Source organism: Stegostoma tigrinum, chromosome 14 (genome assembly GCF_030684315.1).
Source record: "Stegostoma tigrinum isolate sSteTig4 chromosome 14, sSteTig4.hap1, whole genome shotgun sequence".
Classification (NCBI taxonomy): Eukaryota; Metazoa; Chordata; class Chondrichthyes; order Orectolobiformes; family Stegostomatidae; genus Stegostoma; species Stegostoma tigrinum.
Genome location: NC_081367.1, coordinates 9,763,494 through 9,786,959, shown reverse-complemented (window position 1 = coordinate 9,786,959; position 23,466 = coordinate 9,763,494). Strand labels below are relative to the sequence as shown.

Here is a 23,466-nt window from a genome sequence, read left to right as displayed (position 1 = left end):
GTAAATACCGCGATCCCAATGGTTTACAGACCCCTCAGTCAGAAATTGGAGAATATGGCAGAATATGGACAACATTCCAGATTGCTTCCACAAGTTAGCTTTTAACTTTCTTCTTTGACTGAGTTCTCCTGCCTATTCTCTCTGAATCAGAGACATTACAGTGACTTGATTTATTAATTGATTTATTGTCATGTGTACTGAACTACAGTGAAAAGCTTTGCTTATGAGCAGTACAGGCAGATCATAGTAAGCAAAGGATGTAAAGATCAGAAAAGACTTAGAGGCATGCAGGTTACGTTGCTCGGCGAGATCAACGTTAGCAAAATCGGCGTTATTTGAGGCTAAAGAGTCCATTCATCAGACTGATTAAGGCTAGGAAGAAGCTGTTCCTGAACCTACTTACGTGTGTGTTCAGGCTTCTGTATCTTCTGCCTGATGGAAGAGGTTGTAGGAGATCATTACCAGGGTGCAATGGGTCTTTGATGATGTTGGCAGCCGAACCACGACAGTGGGCCATGTAAATGGTGTCCATGTATGGAGGCTTGGCTTCTATGATGGTCTGGGCTGTGCACACAACGTTCTGTAGTTTCTTACAATCTGGGCAGTGTAGTTGCCACACCAGGCTGTTATGCACCCGGAGAGTATGCTTTCAATGGTGCGTTTGTAGAAGTTGGTGAGGACCCTTATACACATGCCAAATTTTCTGAGCTACCTGAAGAGGTATTGTTGTGCCCTCTTGACTCTCTCATCTATATGGGAAGTCCAGGGCAGCTTGTCAGACTTGGCACTTCTTCCATACGTCAGAATGCCTACAAGTAATGTCAATCACCAGAATATCCAAAAAAACGCATAGAACAGCAAGCGACATTTTTTTTGCAAAATATTCTGCAAAACCTCAAAATGTCCCCTTTTTGAGACTTTTCTTTACAAATTCAAACTTGGTCTTTGTGTGCTTTTGTTTCCACAGCCAGAAAATATTTAATCGGAGGAAAAAGCCTACTTCGCTGTACCTCGATATGAGTTGGCTGTCAAACCTCTGGGGCTGTGATGGAAGCCCAAGAAAGTACGATAGAATCCTGTTCCTTCTTTTGCAACAAATAAGGGAAAGAGTCAGGAAATGTATGGAAGGGTAGGGAGAGAAAGAAGCAGGGGCATGGGTGGGGTTGAGGAAGTTATTTGTCAGAGGGCTTCTGAAGGATATGGGAGGGGAGAGAAGTGGAAAATGGGGTGGTGGGACAGTTTAGGAGAAGGGGGGGTAGAAATGGGGCTGGTGGGGGATGAAGGAGAGGATGGGTGGAGGATTAAGTAGGGCGGGTGTGGGGGGTGTGAAGAAGAGTTAGGTCTGGAGAGAGGGAGAGGGTAGGTGGGGGCAGGAGCTCTTTGATATGGGGGAAAGAAAGGGATGGGTGAGAATGGGGAATGAACAAGTAAGTAGGACGGAATGGGTAAAAGGGAGGGGTCTCTAACATTGTTCGTGGGGGCGGGGGGAGGAGCAGGTGTTAGAAGGGAAGGGGATTGTTCAGGAGAGGGAAAGAATGTCTGACTGCCACTTCCTCAAGAACCTCGGCTTGTATCTCAAACAGGTACAGTTGTAATGCCATGATGTGATTCCATTGATTAATCCTAACTATAGCAGCATAAAAGTTGAGTAAAACCAAAGTACAGGAGATGCTGGAGATCTGAAATGAAAACAAAGTGCCAAATAAACTCAGCAGGTTTGGTAGCATCAATGGAGAAAGAAACAGAGCTACTGTCTCAAATCCAATAATGCTTTTTCAGAACGGCCTAAAAGGCAGCTTTACCCTTGGATTGGTATTCTTGTGATAAGTGGAAGGTGAAAACTTTTGTCACAATATGTCTCCTTTTCCAGCAGTTGTCAAGTCTTTTACTACCAAATGACAACTTGTATTCGTAATTTAATAGATATCATTGCTGTTGGTTTAAAATTAATTTTTAACTCAGTTTTGGAATCACTAGCTCCAAGATGTTTCTTTACAATATGACATCCATTCAAAACATACCTTCAGATGTCCCCAGAGTGACAGTCACTTTTCCAGCATGTTTGAACTTGTGCATCTTTCTTCACTCTGAGGTTTCACTGAGAGGCAAAACTCACCAAAGGCAATGGTTTCAATGGACTTTGCTGGAAAAGATCAGAATCCCTGGTCCACTCTGGGCTAGGAGAATCGTGAGCCTCACTGAGCAATCTCACTGTTTTTACAGATACCATCATACGACCCCCATCACGGGCCTTTTTGCATTGAGAGAGGCACTTGCAATTCTTGCAGAACAGGTAAGTACTGCTTGCTTTCTGAATGTTGCTTTAATGGAATGCATACTTTTCATGCAGTCCAAAGCACAGTGTAGATCCCTGGGATAATGATGATCAGTTGGCAACTAACAGCAGGCTTTTGTCAGGACAGTGTCTAACAGACCTCATCCCCATTTCAGGACGGTATCAGACTCCAATCCCAGCAATTTACTGTAGCCTCAGTATAATATCTAATTTCAATCCTCTCTCAGGACAATACCCTAATATCCATAGGTACTCATTGTAGTCCATAAATTTCTTCAGTTTCTCTTGAGATGTTGATTTCTTCTCAAATTCAAGGCAAGGGCAGTGGAAATTGCCTGTATGCCCAGCTGGTTATTCTTCATACGTGACCCTCTTGTTATTGCTGGGAAAAGTCCAGCCATACTGATGTTGTTCTTATTCCAATATTGGTGGTTGAAGACTCGTAAGTAGCTTCAATGCAACAACAGCCACAGGATCCCTGGTTGATTCAAGCATAAAAGGTACAGTAGGGTAGTAGGGTAGGAGCTGAATTTTACAGGGGCTCATAATGCCTGTAATCCCCACCCATCCGCATCCCAAAAGAAAAGTTGGTTGATTTTGAGCAGACATTAAACTGTTGACTCCTGCTGTAGTAACACAATCTGGGTGGCCTGAAGGAAATGAGGGTAAGATTTAACACCCTTCTTGGGAGTATGTTTCACTTCTGTCAGCCAAACACGGTCCCAGCAGTGAGAGGATTCAGTAACGGATGCTGCTGGGACACAAGGGAGTCCTCAAAGTCAATGATTGATCCAAGTAAGCCCCGGATGTTTTGGGTGGGGAGACATTGGGTAAGCTAGAGAGCACTGAGGGTGTACTTCCCTGGCCAGGTAGGAAGTGACGAAGGGGCAGTGAAATCTTGCAGTGGTAGGTGACAGTCCCCACGATGTGCATGTTAATCTCCGAAGAACATGTTAATTTCCTTCCATTTGACTTTTAAGAAAAAGTAGTTCCATCTCTCATCTGCAGGCCAGGCCAACAGTGTTGTAACGTGGGCAGTGTAGTCCTCAAATGAATGTTTATGATCTCAATTGCCTGTTAATGATTGTTAATAAATTGCAGGGTGGTCTGCTGATGTAAGTGCCCATCTACCATATACGGGGATAAGGACAGGGGAGGGGCTTCCTGTGGCCTGTACCATCCATCATATTTTACATGCCCCTCACCTCCCAAAAATGCCTGGAAGGGCAAGTCATAGAATGCAACCCCACAGATCTGCCTCTGATGCCAAAGTGGAAAGGAGAAATTTACTCCACTGCTGCCCAGTGAGCAGAGGACTTTTAAAATGGGCTATTTCACATGTCTTCACGCACCATCCCATTCCCATTGGAAGTGCACTGGCTCCCATTCCAAGGGCTGAGCCATATGCCAGTTGCAGTACAAGATTGCTGAGGTGTCAGATCAAATCAAGGAGCTTTATCCTCAGGTCAGGAGCTTTGAAAAGTAGGGTGAAGAAGCTCTCCTGAGTAAGGAAATGTCTTTTATTTGTTGGGACCAAGCTGGATAGGATTCTGCCAAGCAAAGCTGTGAGGGAGTATCCCTTTCCTTCTGTCAACCACAACACCTTCCAAATTCCTGTCAGTGCCTTGTTCCTCACTAGTGAGTTTTGCCTTGGTGTAATTTGGTGGACTCTGTGTTCTTGAACATCTGCTGCTCCTCCCCTGCCAGTTCCTCACCTGATCAAAGTTGACAGGTCTGAAATTGAAACCCACACAGACTTTTTGTGCCTGCCTAATGCTGCCTGCCCAATGCTCACTGGACATCAAACTGTCTCCTAGTTTCTCCATAAAGTGTAAAACAACTGTCAAATCAGACATTGCTGAGAAACAGAGAAAATATTCCTGAGAAATAGAGAAAAAAGATGTCAGAGGCCATGTTTTTAAACCCTAATGCCAGAGCATCAACTTCTGCCTATGATGCAGCATCCTGCCTGTTATTCTGAGTGCTACCTACCTTTACCCTTTAGCCTTGTAGATGTTTTATTGTTTAAAGAGGTTTTGGAGATGGGGATTTATTTCTGATTTTGCAACTTGATTCTTTGCTATACAGAGTCTTGTAGAAAGCTGGAAGCTTCACCAGGAGAATGCTGAGTACCTGCACAAAGGGATAGAGGACTTGGGATTAAAACTCTTTGTGAAGGACAAGGTAAGGAGTAGCAGAGCGCTTAGGCTGGTGCCAGGTCATCTAGGCATTATTCATTGTAAGAATTGAGTTCAAAATGCAAATAGGAGGCAGTGGCACAATGGGAATGGTAGGTTTAACGTATGATGGACGGCTGAGGATCCTGGGATTGTACTCATTAGAGTTTAGAAGGTTGAGGGGAGATCTAATAGAAACTTACAAGATAATGTATGGCTTTGAAGGGGTGGACGCTGGGAAGTTGTTTCCGTTAGTCGGGGAGACTAGGACCCGTGGGCACAGCCTTAAAATTAGAGGGGGTAAATTTAAAACGGAAATGAGACGACATTTCTTCAGCCAGAGAGTGGTGGGCTTGTGGAATTCGTTGCCACGGAGTGCAGTGGAGGCCGGGACGTTGGATGCCTTCAAGGCAGAGATCGACAAATTCTTGATCTCAGAAGGAATCAAGGGCTACAGGGAGAGTGCAGGGAAGTGGAGTTGAAATGCCCATCAGCCATGATCTAAATGGCGGAGTGGACTTGATGGGCCAAATGGCCTTACTTCCACTCCTGTGTTTTATGGAATATCACTGGATTAGTAATATAGAGCCCTAGAGCGATGTTCTGGGGTTAAATCCCACCATGGAAATTGGACATCTGGAATTAAAATTGTCATTTGGTCCACTGATTCCCTTTGAGGGAAGGAAATTTGACTTTACCTGGTATGGCCTACAGTGAATCCAGGCATACAACGGAATGAAACTGAACAGGTCACTTGGTATTGAATGTTAGTGCTAAAGCCAACCCTATTGACCATGCAAAGTCCTCCTTATAAATGTCATGTGCCAAAATTGGAGAGCTGTCCCACAGATTAATCGAGCAACAATATGCCATAGGCATACTCGCAGAATAGCTTACAGATAAAAGCCCAGATGAACAGATTCCACATTTCTTCCTGTTCCAACACAGGGCCAATCCACCAAACGTGGTGGTATACAGGGAAATCATCCATGTCGTGCAGCACTACCACTATGCTGAAAAGAAAGTCAAACTTTAATAGATCTAGCAACTTGAAGCTGAGTCTCCATGAGGCACTGTGGGCCATCAGCAGTAGCAGACTTAACCACGACCTGTAATCTCATGTTTTAGCATATCCTGCTGTCTACCATTAGCATCAAGCAGAGAGTTCAATCTGGCTCAGTGAAGAGTACGGGACGATATACCAGGAGCAGTACAAGGCATGATGAAGAGTTCGACTACAGCCTGGTCAAGCAACAACACAAGACTGCATGCATGCCAAGCAGGGGAAACATGCAACAGACAGAGATAAACCTCGCCACAACAAACAGACCTAAGCTCTGTAGTGCTCATTCACTGAAGGAGGTGACTCCACAAATATTCCCATCCTCAATCATGGGACAGCCCAACATTTCAGTGCAAAAAAGTACGGCTGAAACATTTGCAGTAATCTTCAGTCAGAAATAGTGGTAGTTCAGTGGTAGTCTTCAGCCAGTTCAATTCCAAGTGATATCCTTATCAGCTGAAGGCTCTGGATACTGCAGATGTGATGGGTCCCGCTTCGTGCTAATGTGCCGCATATGAACTCGAGGCCTTCAATATCCAGTATCAAAAGAAAACATTAATGCAAATGGAAAGGTCCAAACCAGGAGAAAAAAAATTAAACAAGTTTGTTTTTCTTTCTTCAGGCTATTAGACTGCCCACAGTTACGACAATTGCAGTACCAGAAGGCTATGAGTGGAAAGACATCACTGATTTCATTATGAAGAAATATCAGATTGAAATCACTGGGGGTCTGGGGCCTACTATTGGAAAGGTGGGTGAAGTCAAACTACAGGGAAGATAAGCTGGTATATTGATTAAAGGCGTGTACTAATGTTAGTGTTATTCATTTACCTGCACATTTTGCAGTAATAGTACCCCTAAAAAAAAAGGTTGAGGGTCTACACATGCAGCTGATGAACATTTCACATTGTAATTTATGTAAAGGAATTAATGGAGTGGTGAGGTAAGTATTAAAGCATAGATAAGGCTTTGGGGCAAGGGGCAGTATGGTGTGCATGAGGAAGGGAGAGTTGATTATTCTGCCTTTAAAAACTCAAGCCTTTGGTGCATCTTTCACATTTTGTTTCCAGTCACCTGGATTATTCACGTGTATTCGGCCTGAACAAAAACAAATTGTCTATTGCCAGCATTCTGATTAAGCTATTTTATACGCTTGGGATTGCATAGAAGGCAAGTTCCTAATCTTACTGTGGTAGCATGTTGAAACAACCGCATACACCTATATATGCAGGTCATTTCAGAGAGAAGCTCCCTGCAGAAGGACTAACACAGAAAATGCTTCCAAGATTTAAGCTTTCATAGAAAGTCATTCAGTGGATTGATGTTTCAGGCAAAGCAGCTGGAGAAGGACTCATATAGTTAACACTTGTGGGGCTGGTATGTCATTTTAGGGCAAATTCCTTGCTCCTACATTTCTGGCAGATGGCATGGTGACACAGGGCAGTAGTTAAGTAACACTTGCGTGCTGTGATCACAGAATGACATTAAGCCCAACATACATAGATGATACGTGGGACAGATTTGATAGTCCCCTACACATAGCAATATTGTACAACATGTGGCTTTTGGTTTCTAGCTCTATCTTTCAAAATGTCTGAAAAATTATTGAAAACCATGCTCCTTGACCATTTCGTGCCTGTATCAATTGTACACATCACAGATAATACCCCATTAGGTACTGATTCATAAATTCCTTGTTCACAGTCCAATCATACATACTGATGCAGTTGGTACAGAGCTACTTCCCTGAGGCAAGATTTCCTATCTTAACTGTTCTTGAATCTTTGAAAGAATAGGCTTTAGTAACTATTATCTTTCTATAGTTAGTGATTCCTTTTATTTCTCTGTTTCGTACATTAGCCAGCAAAGGTAAACTTTAATTGCCCATGTTAACATCATTATTGTAACTTGCAGTTTGTTGGGCAATGATTTCTTTTATATAATACTCAGACATGAAAAGTAGAAGACAAGCTATGTTTTACTGTCTTGTACTTATTAGAATCTATCATTCCAAGAAATAAGGAAATTCAATTTCTTTTAACTCCAAAAATACCTAACAGTAGATTGAAAATAGAGCTACAACACTCTGTCTCTTTGTCTTAAATCCCTCCAGTTGCAATTATCACATTTCCCATTTGGAATGTGTGGGACTGATGGATTTAGACTACATTTCTAAGTGATCTACAACTAAATCAATTTATTTCCTGGTCTTAGGTTTTGCGGATTGGATTAATGGGCATCAACTGTACAAAAGCTAATGTGGACCTTGTGCTTAAAGCTCTGAAGGATGCCCTTGAGCAGTGCAAGAAAAGCAAGCACTGAGCCAAGGCTGGAGGCATTGAATGATTCCAGGATCTAACAACCAGCTGACTGGACAGGAAGCAAGTCCTTGAATAACAAAACTTGAATTACTTTGTCTTTACTGTAATAAATCAGAATATACTTACAACTGTACCAAATGTTAGCAATTAGAAAATGAAACTTAAAAAGCTAGATGTTTCTTTTACTTTGTGATATCTATTACCATATAATTGCAAAGGATCTATTTCATAATATTGAGGAGCACCGTTAAATTCAATCTTATCTGAATCTGCGATAAAATATTTTGGAAGCTGGTGTGTGTTTAAACATTGTCCTAGACGCAGCCACCAATCTTAATTCTTGCAATATTAGCAAAGGACTTCATTTTTCTGTTTATCTTAGTTTTAGCAAAGTCCCCTGATAGGTTTGGGTGTCAGAGCATGAGGGTGAGAAATGGATTTGGGTAGTGGGTCATAATTATCTATTTTCATTACTGCACAATGACATAAATCAAGTAATAAACAAATTAAAATGTCAAAATCTCACCCTTCCAATCAGTTTAGTGAAGTCACTGCAGTTATGTGACTGAAATGAGAAGGGGGCTTTATTGTCGAGACTGCTTTTTGGATACTCTGAAAAATTGAGGTATTACAGAGATGGGAGACCTCAATATATGAACTATAACAAGCGTGTTGCATGGATTTAATACATTACAGTGTAAAATTCAATGGATCATATTCAGATATCTAATGAATAAACAAATTTGTGCTATTTTCTTGAATTAATTTTTGAATTGCTATGTAAAACTTCATTGTCAGCTCATTAAACAAGCCATCAATTACACATTTAGGTATATTGTATAATTTGAGCCATAAACAGCTTATTTTCTTTTTCGCTCATCCATCCTTCAGATTTGTTAGGTTGATACTCCAGGACAGCAATGAGGGAGTGCTGCAGTGTCAAAAGTCACAGCCTCCTGATGTGACATTATGCTGGCTACTTTTTATAGGGCTGGGTCACTAACCTGATGTCCTGGCCAATGTTCCTCTCTGAACATACATCACAATTCATCTCACTTTGGGATGTCTTCAACAGAAATGTTATGGTTTCATATTCTATATCAACATATGAGGTGGCTTATGATCATTAAATGTGTTGAACCTTTATCTCAACAAATTTTGATCAAGTGTAACACAAGCACAATTTGACGAGTTTTAAAATCAAAATCTTGCTTAACTGGGAAGCTGGGAATACAATTCGAAAGACTAAATTGAAACCCCTTGGGACAACAGTCCCATCAAGCACAATGACACTGGGGTGACGTTAGAGGGAAATGGTGTGGTCAACAGTCAGGCTGCAGAAAGGTCAGAAAGATCAAGTAGGGAAAGCTGACCTTAGTCACTGTCATGTACAATGTAATTTCAAAATTTGTTAAGAGCTGTAGTACTGTGACAGGGCTGGAAACCTGAGGCAAGGTATTCAGATATGCAGGCCCAGGAAATTTGTGTATGTATTTTGAAGATGACAGAATATTTATGGACTTTGGAAGGTAAGGGAGCTCGAAGATGGGGTGGTGGATTGTAAAGATGGTATGATCAAGGTTTGGTTTCTTTTGAGCAATTAGCTGTGACTTTTCAGCCCGAGGCTGGGCATTGTCCAGCTTCTAGAATCAGAGAATACCCACAATGGAAGTATGCCATTTGGATCATCAAGTTCCCGCGACACCTCCAAAGACCATCCACACCCTATCCCTGTAACCCTGCATTTACCATTGCTAACCTCTTTAACCTGCACGTGCCTGGACACAATGGATAATTTAGCATGGCTAAGCCACCTAACCATCTTTGCACTGTAGAAGGAAACCCATGCAAACACAGGGAAGACATGCAAACTCCACACAATTGCCTGACAGTGAAGTTGAACCTAGGTCCCTTGCCCTATGAGTCAGCAGTGCTAACCACTGAGCCACTCTTGCTACAAGCCGACGTTTTTTCTCATAAGGAGCTGTGAATAAAAGCCGATGTTGAGAGCTCAATCAACAATCTCACTGCTGACCTTATTTTGAGCAAGGGCCATGGATGAAGCAATTAAGACAGTGGGTTTCTAACAATCATAACCATAATTCTTTGTGGTAGGTATGACATCAGACAATGGGAAGTTCTTTTTCCTAAATCCCTACTGATTTCAATTTTACCAGGGCTCCTTGCTGCCACACTGCATCAAATGATGCCTTGATATTGAGGGCAGATTCTCTCACCTCAGCTCTTGAATTTAGTTTATTGTCCATTATTAGACCAAGGCTGCAATAAGATCCAGAAGCAAGTGATTATGATAAGATCCAAACTGTTGCTGAGGTGTTACTTGACAGCATAACCCCAATAAACTTAAGGAATATTTGAGAAAAGAATTGAGGGGATTAACTAGCTGATTTGGTTTTGAACTCCTCCCTGTAGATTTGGCTTACTGATGCAATTATGCATTTGCCTGGGAGGATGGTAGTGCTGTCAGTTTGGCTTTAGACATTTGTGAACAGGCATATCAGGCTGACTTTGTTTTGACTATTTGAGGCTATGTATGGTGTCTAAGGTATTCAAAGAAAATTGCTTCTGATACCATTAGGCAAGGGTCAACATGAAATCCCTCTAAGTTAACTTATTGCTGTTAAGAAATAATGGTGCGTATAAATTTTTGTTTATTACTGTATTGAATTACTGGTAGATAGATGAACTATTAGCCTTGAATCAACTTCTTTAAGGCTTTTACTGACTTTTGCAGTTGGCATGTTGGATCAAGAGGAAAGCAAGAATTTCATTCACACCATCAAGCAAGTATCCATAAATACATGATCTTAGATGGAAAAACATGGGAAAGATACAGTTTTAAAATAATAGTTTTTTAGGACACTTTTGTCTGAAGACTAGAGGTCACTATAAATAACAAGAGTCCATAACTTCCAAGCCACTATAATAATGAATACTTCGGTTTGAATCAGTTTGGTCAGGTGGAATCAGATGCTAAAAACACTCAATACCTGCTAAGCCACTTGAATTGAAACTACTGCAGTTTACCTCTCATCAGAATTAGTGGATAGAAAGTCTGACTGAAAATAATTGGAGTTGCAATAGGGAGGGAGTAAAAAAATAAGATAAGAAGTCCCTTGATAAAGGCTGTTGCCATATTCAGTCCAAAACAACATGAAAATATTTATCACAGTGATATATATTTTATTGCTTTTGACTGAATGAGTTCATCATGAAAAATACATCTAACATAAAATGCAGAGTACTGGTGCACAATAGTCAGTCCCTTGGCAAATTAAAAACTAATTTAAATTTTGCCTATTAATTCCTTTGTATAGACAGGCTTAATTTTACCTGCCTTTTTAAATATATACACATTGGTCATTATTTCAATCCACAAGTACAACTGTTATGTTGCCGAGGTAGGTTTCTAGAAATGATGTTTTAAAAGCCAGCACAAAGGATTGTGGAAATGTAATTTCGAAAGACTTTGAAAAAAAATTATCCCAACTTAGCAGAAATCCCAGGCCTCTTTCATTATTCCTATGTTCTATCCCTGGATTTCTGTTGGCAGTGATAAGTTCATGACTGTGTCCTATTTCCCAGACTGTGAAGCACACCCTTCAATTTCACTAACAGCTTGCTTCAGGTCTTCTATGATGGCATCTACATCCTCCTTTGATGTTGCACGTCCCACGCTCAAACGAAGTGCGTTCTCTGCCACCTGATATGGAATGCCACTGTTTAGCAAAATATGAGAGGGCCTGGAAAAACAAGACTGATGGTTACAGGAGGACGTCAGAGGGAGAAAGAAAGTACATGCATTCAGCCCACCAAATCAACCCCACTTTTTTTTTCCATTCACAGGATAAGGGTGCTGCTGGCTACAACAGCATTTATTGTCCATCCCTAAATGTCCTAAATTCTTCCCTAAAAGGGCATTAGTTAATCAGATGGGTTTTTCCAACAATTGACATGGCCTCATCTTCATCATTAGACCCTTAATTCTAGACTTCTGTTGAATTCAATTGTTGCCTTCCACTGTGGCAGAATTTGAACCCAGGTCCCCAAACCATTACTATGTCTCTGTGCTAAAACCACTTGGCCATTGCCTCCCCAATCACACAACATGAGCTCAACACTAGTCTGAACTCCAGGATTAAAATATTCAATAAATAATTCTTCACTTGTCGGAAACCAATAAGTAATTGATTACAAGCTGAAAAAATGATGGTAAATAATTATGATACTCCATGATGCATGCTCTGCTGGAATAGAATGGGCACGATCTGGCTATAGAAGATAACAAAGCTAAAAGACCACCTGAGGAGGTAGACTTAAGGAGGAACCCCAAAAGTGAGACACCACCTAAGCTACAGTGAAAAAGACTACCACCAACCCTGGTCTGTTGCAATGTCTTGCTGCCGATTGTCCCACATGCGACAGAAAGAACCAAGTCTAATTACTGTATTATACAAGCTCAGAGTTTAAAAGTTCAAATCCTGTCATGCTGAGGTGTGGAACTGAAATCAGTAAGTTTGAGCATTTATGGGAAGAGCAACGTGCTGGACTGTCCAAGACAGCTAATGAGTTTACTAATGCCTTACAAAGGGAATGTGCCACTTCTGATCAACGCCACCCACTCTTTTCCAAAGCTGAGCCAAGACTACAACATCAACCTGTGTTCACAGCTTCACTATTCAGTCCAGACTGCTTGCTATGTAAAACTGCCCAGATAGCATAGTAGATGAAGGGAATGATTAATGCCTACTACCTGCATTTTTGCTTGAAACCTTTAATCCATTTGCTCTACATGGAGTGTGTTCTAAGATATTGGTGATTGATGGAGTCTAAAGGAGCAAGTAGCAAGCTGGAGCTCTGACTTTCCTGTGAGGAACTGCTAATGCATGCAATTAAGCCTGTTGCCGCCTACCACTGAGAATCACGTCTTGCCATTCAACACTTGGTTAGAAAATGGGATTTTTGGCTCTCAACTTTGGGAAGATTCTCATTGGCTACCTTATCCATTTCTTCCAAATTTCTCACCACTGCCCATATCGTTTGGTCCAAGAAAGATTTTGCCCATGGATTTTAAAATCACAGTCTTTACTGCAACATGCACAGATCAGCTGCATGCCTTCAGTCTCCAACAAGACAGATCAGGGAGGGAACTTAGGGAGAGCAGTTACATCCGTCAGCAGTATGGAAAGGACAGTGGGCAACAGTACTCAGTTATATAGCTGAAACTTGATATTATTTGCTTGGAATTAAAAATAACAACAGGTTGTGCTGCTGAAAATAGAAATTAGCCCTTAACTAAACAGAAACTTTGCGCTTATTAAACTATTCCCACTATATTTATTTTTTTCAATCTTTTTAAACAGGCACAATGGAAAATTTTCAAAGTCCTAATCTAAATTGTAAATATAGTTGTAATATAGCAAGGTGTCTGAGGATAGCAGTGATGACAAAGATTTGAGACTATTCTGCCACCTATTCCAGAATTACAGGAGTGAACTTGGGATCGCTTACCTATTGCCTTTGTCTGAATGGCAAGCAGCTCCAACACTAGCCAACAGCCTTCGACAATGTAATAGCACTTTCTGACCTGGCACACAATGGAACAGTCATTGTAGCACAATGCATTCATAATAGTGATTCAAACATTCCCCAACCTTGTGCCTTTAGCGTGCACATAATTACACTAAAAGCCTGACTTACTAACACTAAGAGAATAGTTCTGCCAGTACCTTGCAGGTTAGGCCCCAAAATAGACAAGTTGCAGGTGTTAGGCAATCTCTCTGACCCCTCAAAGTGGCTGTTGAAATGAAGTCTATCCTTCCCAAAGACAATCTACAACAAGAACAAAAAAAACCAAGATGGATATTTTACTCATTAATCACGTAATATACAGCAATAACATAAATAATAGATTCAATAATTCTCTTCGATATAATCTCAATAGACTTATCATTTCCTAGCCAACTTCCTGTGATGAAACCACTTTATGCATCCAAATACACAGTCTAATGGATTAATCACATCCTGTTATCATCTGCAACCCACTGTGATGTGTATAGCCTGGCAATTTAAAGAAATGACACACTGTGACCACTTGTTTATTTACAAAGCCTGCCAGTGTTTCCTTTTCACTGTAATTTTATTACCTGCCTCGGCCTTTCTACTTAGGTCTTACAATGCTGCAATATTCAGTATTGGCCATGACAGAATTTAAGAAATATGAGTTGACCCCTCGAGCCTGCTCTAACATTCAATATGATTACAGCTGACCTTTAACCTGTTCCTCAAGTCCCTTTATTTCTGAGAGAGATTTAAAATATATCCTTCCCACCTTGAACATATTCAATGATGGAGCACCAACCGCCTCAAGGACAGGAAACTCTAAAGATTCACAATCCACAAGTAAAGAAGTTGCACCTCACCTCAGTCGTCAATGTTTAAATTCCTTACTCAGACTCTGGCCTGTGTTTTAGTTTCTTCAGCCATGGGAAACTATCCTCATGTCCACCACATCAAGACCTTTCAGGATCTTGCATGTTTCATCTCTCATTTGTCTGACCTCTAGTGAATTAAAGTTCAATTTAGAGATAATGGGAACTGCAGATGCTGGAGAATTCCAAGATAATAAAATGTGAGGCTGGATGAACACAGCAGGCCAAGCAGCATCTCAGGAGATGCTGCTTGGCCTGCTGTGTTCATCCAGCCTCACATTTTATTATCTTAAAGTTCAATTTACTCAGCTTCTAATTACAGGCCAACTCTCTCACCCCATTAATTAATCTAAAGAACTTTTGTTGTACTGCTTCCAAAAGAAGTTTATCCTTCCTTAATCAGGGAAACCAAAAACTGGGCAAAACACTCCAACTGTGGTCTCATCAAAACCTGCACAATTATAATCAGATTTCCAGTCACACCACGATAATATTACTTCCATCTCAATTACTTGTCGTACCGGCATACTCCTGCATGCCTCTCAAAAGTGCACACTGTCTTCCCAAACATTCTTGATTCTGAATAACAAAAATTATGACAAATTCACGTTCTTGAGTTATTTATTCCCTTCTTCTCCTCCATTGGTACGAACACTAGTTGTGCTAACATTCCAAGAATGATAGCAGCATTGTGAATATCATCCACATGGATGTTTTCTGGCTGTAAGTCCAGTCAGTGAATATCATTTTGCTCAACCAGACAGCCCTAGCTTTCTCTTATTTCTAGATAGCGACATACGAAGAGTTGTAGGAGTACGCTATTCAGCCTGTCGAGCCTTTTCAGTCAATCAATACGATTATGGCCACTTTGATTGTGGGCTCAACACCACGTTTCTGCCTACTCCTGATAATTGCGAATCATCAAAAATCTATCAAACTCTACCTTCAAGTATTTAATGACTACCTTTCCACCACCTTCTGCAGAATAGAAATACAAATCTCTCAACCCTCAGAAAAAGAAAGTGCCTTGACACCAGCTTAAATGGGATTCCCCTTATTTTTAAACAGTGTCTCCAAATTATCCTCAATTGATACACACCAAAGCTCAGTTTTACTTACTGGTTAATAATCAGAAAGAAACCTCAGTGATATTTTAAACCCTCACCCGAGCAAAGTAGCAGTAACTCAACTGTGATCAGTACCATCAACAGCAATACTACAGGTCGAGCTGGTGGGGTCTTAAAGCACCTAGCTGTAAGACTAGGTCTGCAGCAGGTGGTGAGGGAACCAACAAGGGGGAAAAACATACTTGACCTCATCCTTACAAATATGCCAGCTGCAGTTGCATCTGTCTACAACAGTATCGGTAAGACTAACCATTGCACAGTCCTTGTGGAGACCAAGTTCCACCTTCACATTGAGAACAATTTCCATTGAGCTGCGTGGCACTATTACGCTGCTAAGTGGGACAGGTTTCACACAGATCTAGCAACTCAAGACTGGACATCCATGAGGTGCTGTGAGTCATCAATGGCAGAATTGTACTCCAGCACTACCTGTAACCTCATCGCCTGGCATATCCTCTACTCAACCATTATCATCAAGTCAGGGGATCAATCCCGGTGTAATGGAGAGTGCAGGAGTGTATGCCAGGAGCTGCACCACAGATACCTGAAGGGAGGGTGTCAACCCGGTGAAGCCACCAAACAAGACTATTTGCATGCCAAACAGCAAAAGTAGCAAGTGATAGAAAGAGCTAAGGAATCCGACAACCAACGGATCATATCTAAGCTCTGCAGTCCTGCCACGTCCAGTCGTTAATGGTGGTGGATGATTATACAAATCATTGGAGGAGGTGGTTCCACAAATATCCCCATCCTCAATGATGGAAGAGCCCAGCACATCAATGCAAAAGATAAGGCTGAAGAATTAGCAGCAATGCCAAGTGGATGATTCCTCTCGGCCTCCTCTAGTGGTCCCCAGCATTACAGATAGCAGTCTTTATCCAATTCAATTCACTCCACGTGATAGCAAGAAACGGTTGGAGACAGTGGATACTGCCAAGGCTGCAGGCCCTGATAACATTCCAGCGATAGTCCTGAAGACTTGTGCTCCGACACTTGCCACTCCCCTAGCTAAGCTGTTCCAGTATAGGTACAACACTGGTACCTTCCTGGCAAAGTGGAAAATCTCCCAAGTATGTCCTGTCCACAAAAAGCAGGACAAATCCAACCCAGCCAATTACCGATGTATCAGTCGAGTGATGGAAGTTGTCATAAACAGTGCTATCAAGCAGCACCTGCTCAGCAATAACTTGTTCAGTGACCCTCACTTTGTGTTCTGCCAGGGCCTCCCAGCTCCTGATCTCATTACAGCTTTGGTTCAAACAAGGACAACGGAGCTAATTCCAGAGGTGAGCTGAGAGCGACAGCCCTTGACATGAAGGCTGCATTCGACAAACTGTGCCATGAAGGAGCCTCAGCAAAACTGGAATCAATGGGTATCATGAAGTAAACTCTTCAGTGGTTGGAGTCATACCTGACACATAGTAAGACAGTGGTGGTTGTTGGAGGTTAACTATCTCAGCTTCAGGACATCTCTGCGGGAGTTCCTCAGGGTAGTGTCCTCGGCACAACCATATTCAGCTGCTTCATAAATGACCTTCCCTCCACGATAAGGTCAGAAGGGGGGGATGTTCGCCGATTATTGCACCATTCACAACTCCTCAGATACTGAGGCAGTCCATGTTTGAATGTAACAAGATCTGGACAATATCCAGGCTTGGACTGATAAGTGGCAAGTGATATTCATGCCACACAAATGCCAGGCTATGACCATCATCAACAAGAGACAATCTAACCTCCACCCCTTGATATTCAATGGCATTACCATCACTATCAAAATCCTGGGGGTTACCAGTGACCAGAAACTCAACTGGACTCATCACATAAACATAGTGGCAACAAGCCCAGGTCAGAAACAAAGAGTACTGTGACAAGTAACTCACCTTCTGACTCCCCAAAGCTTGTCCACCATCTACAAGGCACAAATCAGGACAGTGATGGAATACTCCCCACTTGCCTGGATGAGTGCAGCTCCAACAACACCATCTAGGACAACGCAGTCCAACTGATTTCCACTACATCCATAAGCATTCACTCACTCCACCACCGACACTCAGTAGCAGCAGTGTGCACTATCAGTGAGATGCACTGCAGAAAATCACCAAAGATCCTCTTATAGCACTTCCAAACCCATGACTGCTTCCATCTAAAAGAACAAGGGCAGCAGACGTACGGGAACACCACCACCTTCAAATTCCCCTCCAAGCCACACACCATCCTGACTTGGAAATATATTGCCGTTCCTTCACTGTCGCTGGGTCAAATTCCTGGAATTCCCTTCCTAATAGTATTGTGGGTCAACCCACAGCAGGTGGGCTCCAGGGTTCAAGAAGGCAGCTCACTACCATCTTCTCAAGGGCAACTAGGGATGGGCAAGAAATGCTGGCCAGCTAGTGACACCATGTCTCACAAGTGAATAGAAAAAAAAATCAGCTCAACTAACAAAGAGCAGAATTCAAAGTGGGACCATTGGTCTGTATGATTTATTGGTGCACTAGGCAGCATTTTACACAGAAAACTATTAGGACACCTGTACAATATTTTAACTGTACTATTCACTTGGGTAGTCAGTTTATCATACATGTAAAAACATCATACAACATACATGTAAAACATTCACCACAAATATTCATATGAACATAGACATTACTAGATCAAAGATCACCAAAGTTAGTCTAGTTCACCTTTCACTATCTTTTCGATTCACATGGTACAACAAAGGAGTTGCTAACTATTCACTGCAATCGATCTTTTATCAATCAGTCTATATACAACGCAGGGATCAGGAGAAGAAAACCTCCAACACTGGGAACCATAGATCCAAAACCACATGACCTTCCCAAAGAGTTATGTACACTCCTGAACTGCACTGTTTTATTTTGGGAGTTGGTTTAGATCAGTTGCTGGACAGACACAGACTAAAGCCAATGGTATTGGTTCAATTCCCATAATAACTGAGGTTACCACGAAGGACTCCTCTTCTCAACCTCTCTCCTCACCAGAGGTGCAGTGACCAGGTTAAGATCACAGAATCCCTACAGTGTGGAAGCAGACCATTTGGCCCATTGAGTTCACGCCGACCCTCCAAACAGCTTCCCACCCAGACCCACCCCCTACCCCTGCAGTCCCCATAGCTAATCCACCTAGCCTGCACATCTTTGGATTGCGGGAGGAAAACTGAGCACCCGGCTCACACAGACAGTAGCTTGAGGCTAGAGCTGAACCCAGGTCTCTGGAGCTGTAAGGCATCAGAGCTAACAAGGAGCTACTGTGCCACCCCTAAATCACCAAGTCGTCTCTCTAAGAAAGCAGCCCTGTGCACTGGTAAGACTATGGTGACTTCACTTTAAAATATTATTTAATTATTTCTAAACATTTATACATACCAACAGTTTCTCTTCCAGATAATCCCTCACTTCTTGCATATGACTGGCATATGCCTCGAGATTCCTGACTACCAATTCAGCAGCCTGAGGAAAGAGGTCAGTAAAATGAAATCAAAGTCCATAAATTAAAAGTATTTTTTTTTAACGAGCTCCTGTTTGTTTAGCAGAGAAAGGATTATAACCTCCTTCCATTCTCTCAGCCCAGGTAGGATTACCCATTATATATTGTGTAGTTTCTGCTCTCTTAACATGGTGAGGGATACTTGCCATTTCATGTACACAATTCAGTATAATTAAAATAATAATGTTCAATAAGATAATAGAGAAAATGAATAAGGGATGTGGTTGATATGTACAGAGGCACTGAAAAGAAGTTTGATCCCACCACAATACAACACAGGGTTAGCAAAGTTGAAAGCCATCATAATAAAGAAACAGTGCCAAAATATATACAAATTTATATGTCAACAGTATTGGTGAACTGTTATTTTTCAGACTACAGGGTAATAAGCAGTGGGATCCCTTAAGCTTGTTGTTGGGACCAAAACTGTTTTTGATTATACCACAATGACTTGGGCATAGAGGGTATGTTTTCATAATAGCAGATAATGCTAAACTTAGAAGCACAGGAAACAATGAGGAAGACAACGACATTTGTGGACAGACTGGTGAAATGGACAGACATAAAATAGTTTGCATTCAGTGCATTGAACTGAGACTGATTTATTTTAATGAGAGGTAACATAAATTAACTAACAATTTTAAGGGGGCCCACAGGAACACAGGTATTTCAAGGTGACATATAAAGTTGAAAAGACTGTTAAAGCAATATGGGATCCTTAGCTGAATCAATAAGTTCAAAGTACAAATGTATGGAAGTGATGCTAAATCTTCATTATGCATTGGTTTGATTCCAGCTACAATATTGAAATAAATTCTAAGCATCACATTTAAGAAGCCATTTGAAGTCTTGTAATGGGCACAGATGAGGCTTACCACACTGGAATGTGGGATGAAAGCCTTTAGTTATACTCCAGAGATAGTGGTTCAAATATATGACTTCCACTTAGAATAGAGAGCAAGAAACTGGTTGTCTGTCTGTAGGAGGTGAATATAGACATATAATTCCAGAAAAGATCATTTCTGCCTCTTTTACAATGATTGAAAGGGTTCACCTTATCTTGATAAAAGCAAGATTCAGCCTCCAGAATGGCAAATGTAGAAGAGGACTGCTTTTGCAGACCTAAAATTGCGGACACCTATCCTATAATTATATGGTGTGGACAAAAATTAATGTGTTATTTACCTTCCCAAGTCCTGCGATCATTGGTGTGTTTTCTGTACTGGGAAGAGATTGCAATACAAACAGAGAGGTTAAGTATTGGATTTACCATTTGTATATTCACTAAAACATATGTAGTCCATTCAAACCAGTCATGATATCCTTAATGCCGACAAAGAAAGTGAAGAAAATTTTAAACTTCAATTCTTGGGTAAAAAAATGGGCACAAGTGAATCAGACCTTGAACCAAATCTGTCATTACAGTCATATCAACCTATCTGACAGGATCATTACATAGCTGGATTCTTAGAGTGACTATGGAAACTTTATGAACCATTAAGGGAGTGAACTGAACAATGGGGGAGTTGATTAAAAAAAAACTTAAGGGCTTGAGTTACAAAATGCCAATTCAAGAAAAAGGGTAAGATAATGGATACACAGACAAATATTGCTGCTTCAAGGTAGTTGAGTTTCCTCCCTGCTGGGATGAGCAACAGAAAAGGATTGTGAAATTTCTTCGAGAGCAACAAAAATGATAAAAAAAAACTCCACATGCTTTATGGAAGAGGGAAAGAACACTGGGTGCTAAGTGACAGGAAAGAAGGAAAAGTAAAAACAGAGGGTAACAGTGTTAAAGATAATTTAAAAAACTCATTGCATGCAAACACGTGCTGCTAAACTAAAAATAAAGTCAGTCAACTGTAGGAGAGGAAGTTTGTGAATTAATAAAATTTAAAGATAAAGTCTATTAAGTTGCCAGAAAAGCTGTAAATCTGATGATTGGAAGAATCTGCCAAAGGAGGACTAAGAACCTGATAAGGAAATCGGTAATAGCATCTGAATGCAATAATGTAAAAATCATAAAAACACATTGTAAGAGCTTTTAAAGATGTGTAAAAAGGAAACTTTAGACTAAAATAAACATGGGTCCATTGAAGGCAGAGTCAGCAGAATTTATAATCAGGAATAGAGAAATGGCAGAGAGGCTAAATTATTACTCTGTCTCTGTGTTAAGTGAGAAAGATTCAAGGAATCTCCCAGAACTAGACATATAAATGGCCATGGAAGACAGGGTTTGAAGGAAATTAATACTAGTAAGAGGATTATACTGGTGAAATTAATGGGGCTGAAAGTAGATAAATTCCCTGGACCTGATATTCTACATCCCAGAGTGTTGAAGGATATGGCCACAAAGATTGTCAATGCATTGGTGATTACGTTCTGAAGTTCTATAGATTTGGAAATAAGGCCTGGAGATTAAAAGGTAGTAAATTCTACATCGCACTATAACCCCAACAAGCTTGAGATTGAAACTACAGATCAAATTCTAACTGCAATTCATTGTTAAACTCAGCTGTGAATCAGCTTCATACATTGCTCAAGTATAATCCAAGGACAGAACACGAGTTAACTGTTCTGCGCTTTTCTGTAATACTTACCCTGGCCTGAATTTCCTTTCTTGGCCACCACCAAAGAACATCGGGTACAAAGGTGAGCTTGTGCCTGGCCCCGTTACATACAGGGCTCCGATCCGTGGGCCGTAGAACTACAAGAGCAAGACACAAACAGATAGCAAAAGCTTCTTTAAACACATAACTTTAGCTTCTGTCTTCCATTTAACATTGGCCCCAACAGAATGAGGCTGAGGAAATAATAATTGTGAATCAGGAAACTACTATCATCTCAAAATGACTAAATATTCAAGTGTAAAAGGACAGGAAATAAATACAAAAACTACCACCCAAAAAAGAAGTGCTAAGAAAACTAATAGGGTTAAAGACTGATAAATTGCTGGACTTGATGGATGTATCCCAGGATATTAAAGGAAGGAGTTACAGACTTAATGGACACATGGGCAGTAATCTTCCAGGAATCCATAAATTCCGGAAAAATCCCAGAGGATTGGAAAACTGCTAAAGTGGCACCCTTATTTAAAAAGAGGAGACAATAAACAGGAAACTATAGACAAGTTAGCATAATATTTGGAAAATGTTTGAGTTTCTTGTAAAAGGATGCAATAGCAGTACATTAAGATTTACACATATGATCCAGCAGAATTAGCATGGCTTCATGAAGGTGTAATCATGCCTGATAAATTTACTAGAATTTTAGGATAGATAAAGGGGAAAGAATGGGCTTAAAATATTTGGATTTTCAGAAGGCATTTGATTAAAGTACCAAGCATTGGGCTACTTAAGATATCTCCAGGGTGTTGGAGTTAGGATATTAGCATGGATACAGGTTTGGGTAACTAATAGAAGGCACAGTTGGGTTAAGAGGGGTATTTTGAGGATGGCAATCTGTGGTTAGTGGCGTGCCACAGAGATCAGTTCTGGGGCCACCATTATTTACAATATATGTTGATGACTTGGGTGAGGAAAGTGAACGTATTGTAGCCAAGCCTGGGATGATACAAGTACAGATGTGAAGGCAAGCAGTGAGGATGACAGAGAGTCTACAAAGAGATATGGACACGTTAATCAAATGGGCAAAAACTTGGCAGATGGAATATAGTGTGGGAAAATGTAAGGCTATTCATTTGAGCAGAAAAAAATAGATAAGCGCAATATTATTTAAGTTGAGAAAAACGACTGAAAGCCACATAACAGGAGGATTTGGAAGTCTTTGTCGACAAGTCATAAAAACTAACATCAAGATTCAGCAGGTAATAAGAAAGCCAAATGGAATGGTGACCTTTATTTCAAAGGAAATTTAGCATAAATGTAGGGAGGTTTTGCTAAAATTATCCATGACACTGGGCAGACTGCAGCTAGAATACTGTGAACAGTTTGGGCCCCTTATCTAAGGAACGACATATTAGCTTTGGAGGCAGTTCACAGATGGCTCACTCAGCTGATACTGGTAGGGAGGGACAGGATGAATCAACTGGTTCTGCACTCATTTAGAAGACTAAGAGGCAACCTTATTGAAACAAAGAGATTCTTAGAGGACTTTATAGGGTAGATGCAGAAAGGTTGCTTTATGTGGGTTGGTGTCAGACCAAAAGAAATAATCACAGAATAAAGGGGTCAGACATTTAAGGTGGAAATAAAGAATGACGATGGATTTCTTCTCTCAGAGGGCAGTAAATCTGTCGAATTCTTTACTCCAAAGGGCTGTTCAGCCTGGGTCATTATGTATAGTTACAGATTTTTAAATCAGTAAGTAAATGAACGGCGATAGTGAAAAGGCAAGAAAGTGGAGTTGAGGATTATCAACTCAGCCATGATCTCATTGAATGGTGGAGCAGACTTACTGAACCAAATGGTTCATTTCTGCTCTTTTATCTTTTGGTCTTAAACACAAATAGCTTAATTCCTAGCCAAAACAAACAATGTGAAATCTGATAGTCGAAGTTCTTCATT

At 40.9% G+C, this 23,466-nt stretch overlaps 2 protein-coding genes across 7 annotated transcripts in view; one reads left to right on the top strand and one right to left on the bottom strand.

Moving 5' to 3' along the window:
- The window catches only part of agxta (alanine--glyoxylate and serine--pyruvate aminotransferase a), a 38,358-nt gene extending 29,678 nt beyond the window's left edge, over positions 1-8,680 (top strand). For both annotated transcript variants that reach the window (XM_048542909.2, XM_048542907.2), the window contains exons 7-11: positions 968-1,063; positions 2,224-2,293; positions 4,385-4,480; positions 6,159-6,287; positions 7,751-8,680. In XM_048542909.2, coding sequence (XP_048398866.1) covers positions 968-1,063; positions 2,224-2,293; positions 4,385-4,480; positions 6,159-6,287; positions 7,751-7,858 — 499 coding nt within the window. In that variant the 3' untranslated portion in view covers positions 7,859-8,680. The remainder of the gene's footprint in view (positions 1-967; positions 1,064-2,223; positions 2,294-4,384; positions 4,481-6,158; positions 6,288-7,750) is intronic.
- scly (selenocysteine lyase) overlaps positions 8,364-23,466 on the bottom strand; it is a 28,174-nt gene continuing 13,071 nt past the window's right edge. For 4 of the 5 annotated variants that reach the window (XM_048542901.2, XM_048542906.2, XM_048542903.2 and 1 more), the window contains 6 exons: positions 21,541-21,647; positions 20,126-20,162; positions 18,820-18,903; positions 13,608-13,710; positions 13,390-13,465; positions 8,364-11,621 (listed from right to left, as the gene is read on the bottom strand). In XM_048542901.2, coding sequence (XP_048398858.1) covers positions 11,453-11,621; positions 13,390-13,465; positions 13,608-13,710; positions 18,820-18,903; positions 20,126-20,162; positions 21,541-21,647 — 576 coding nt within the window. In that variant the 3' untranslated portion in view covers positions 8,364-11,452. The remainder of the gene's footprint in view (positions 11,622-13,389; positions 13,466-13,607; positions 13,711-18,819; positions 18,904-20,125; positions 20,163-21,540; positions 21,648-23,466) is intronic. The other variant, XM_048542905.2, reaches the window with a different exon arrangement.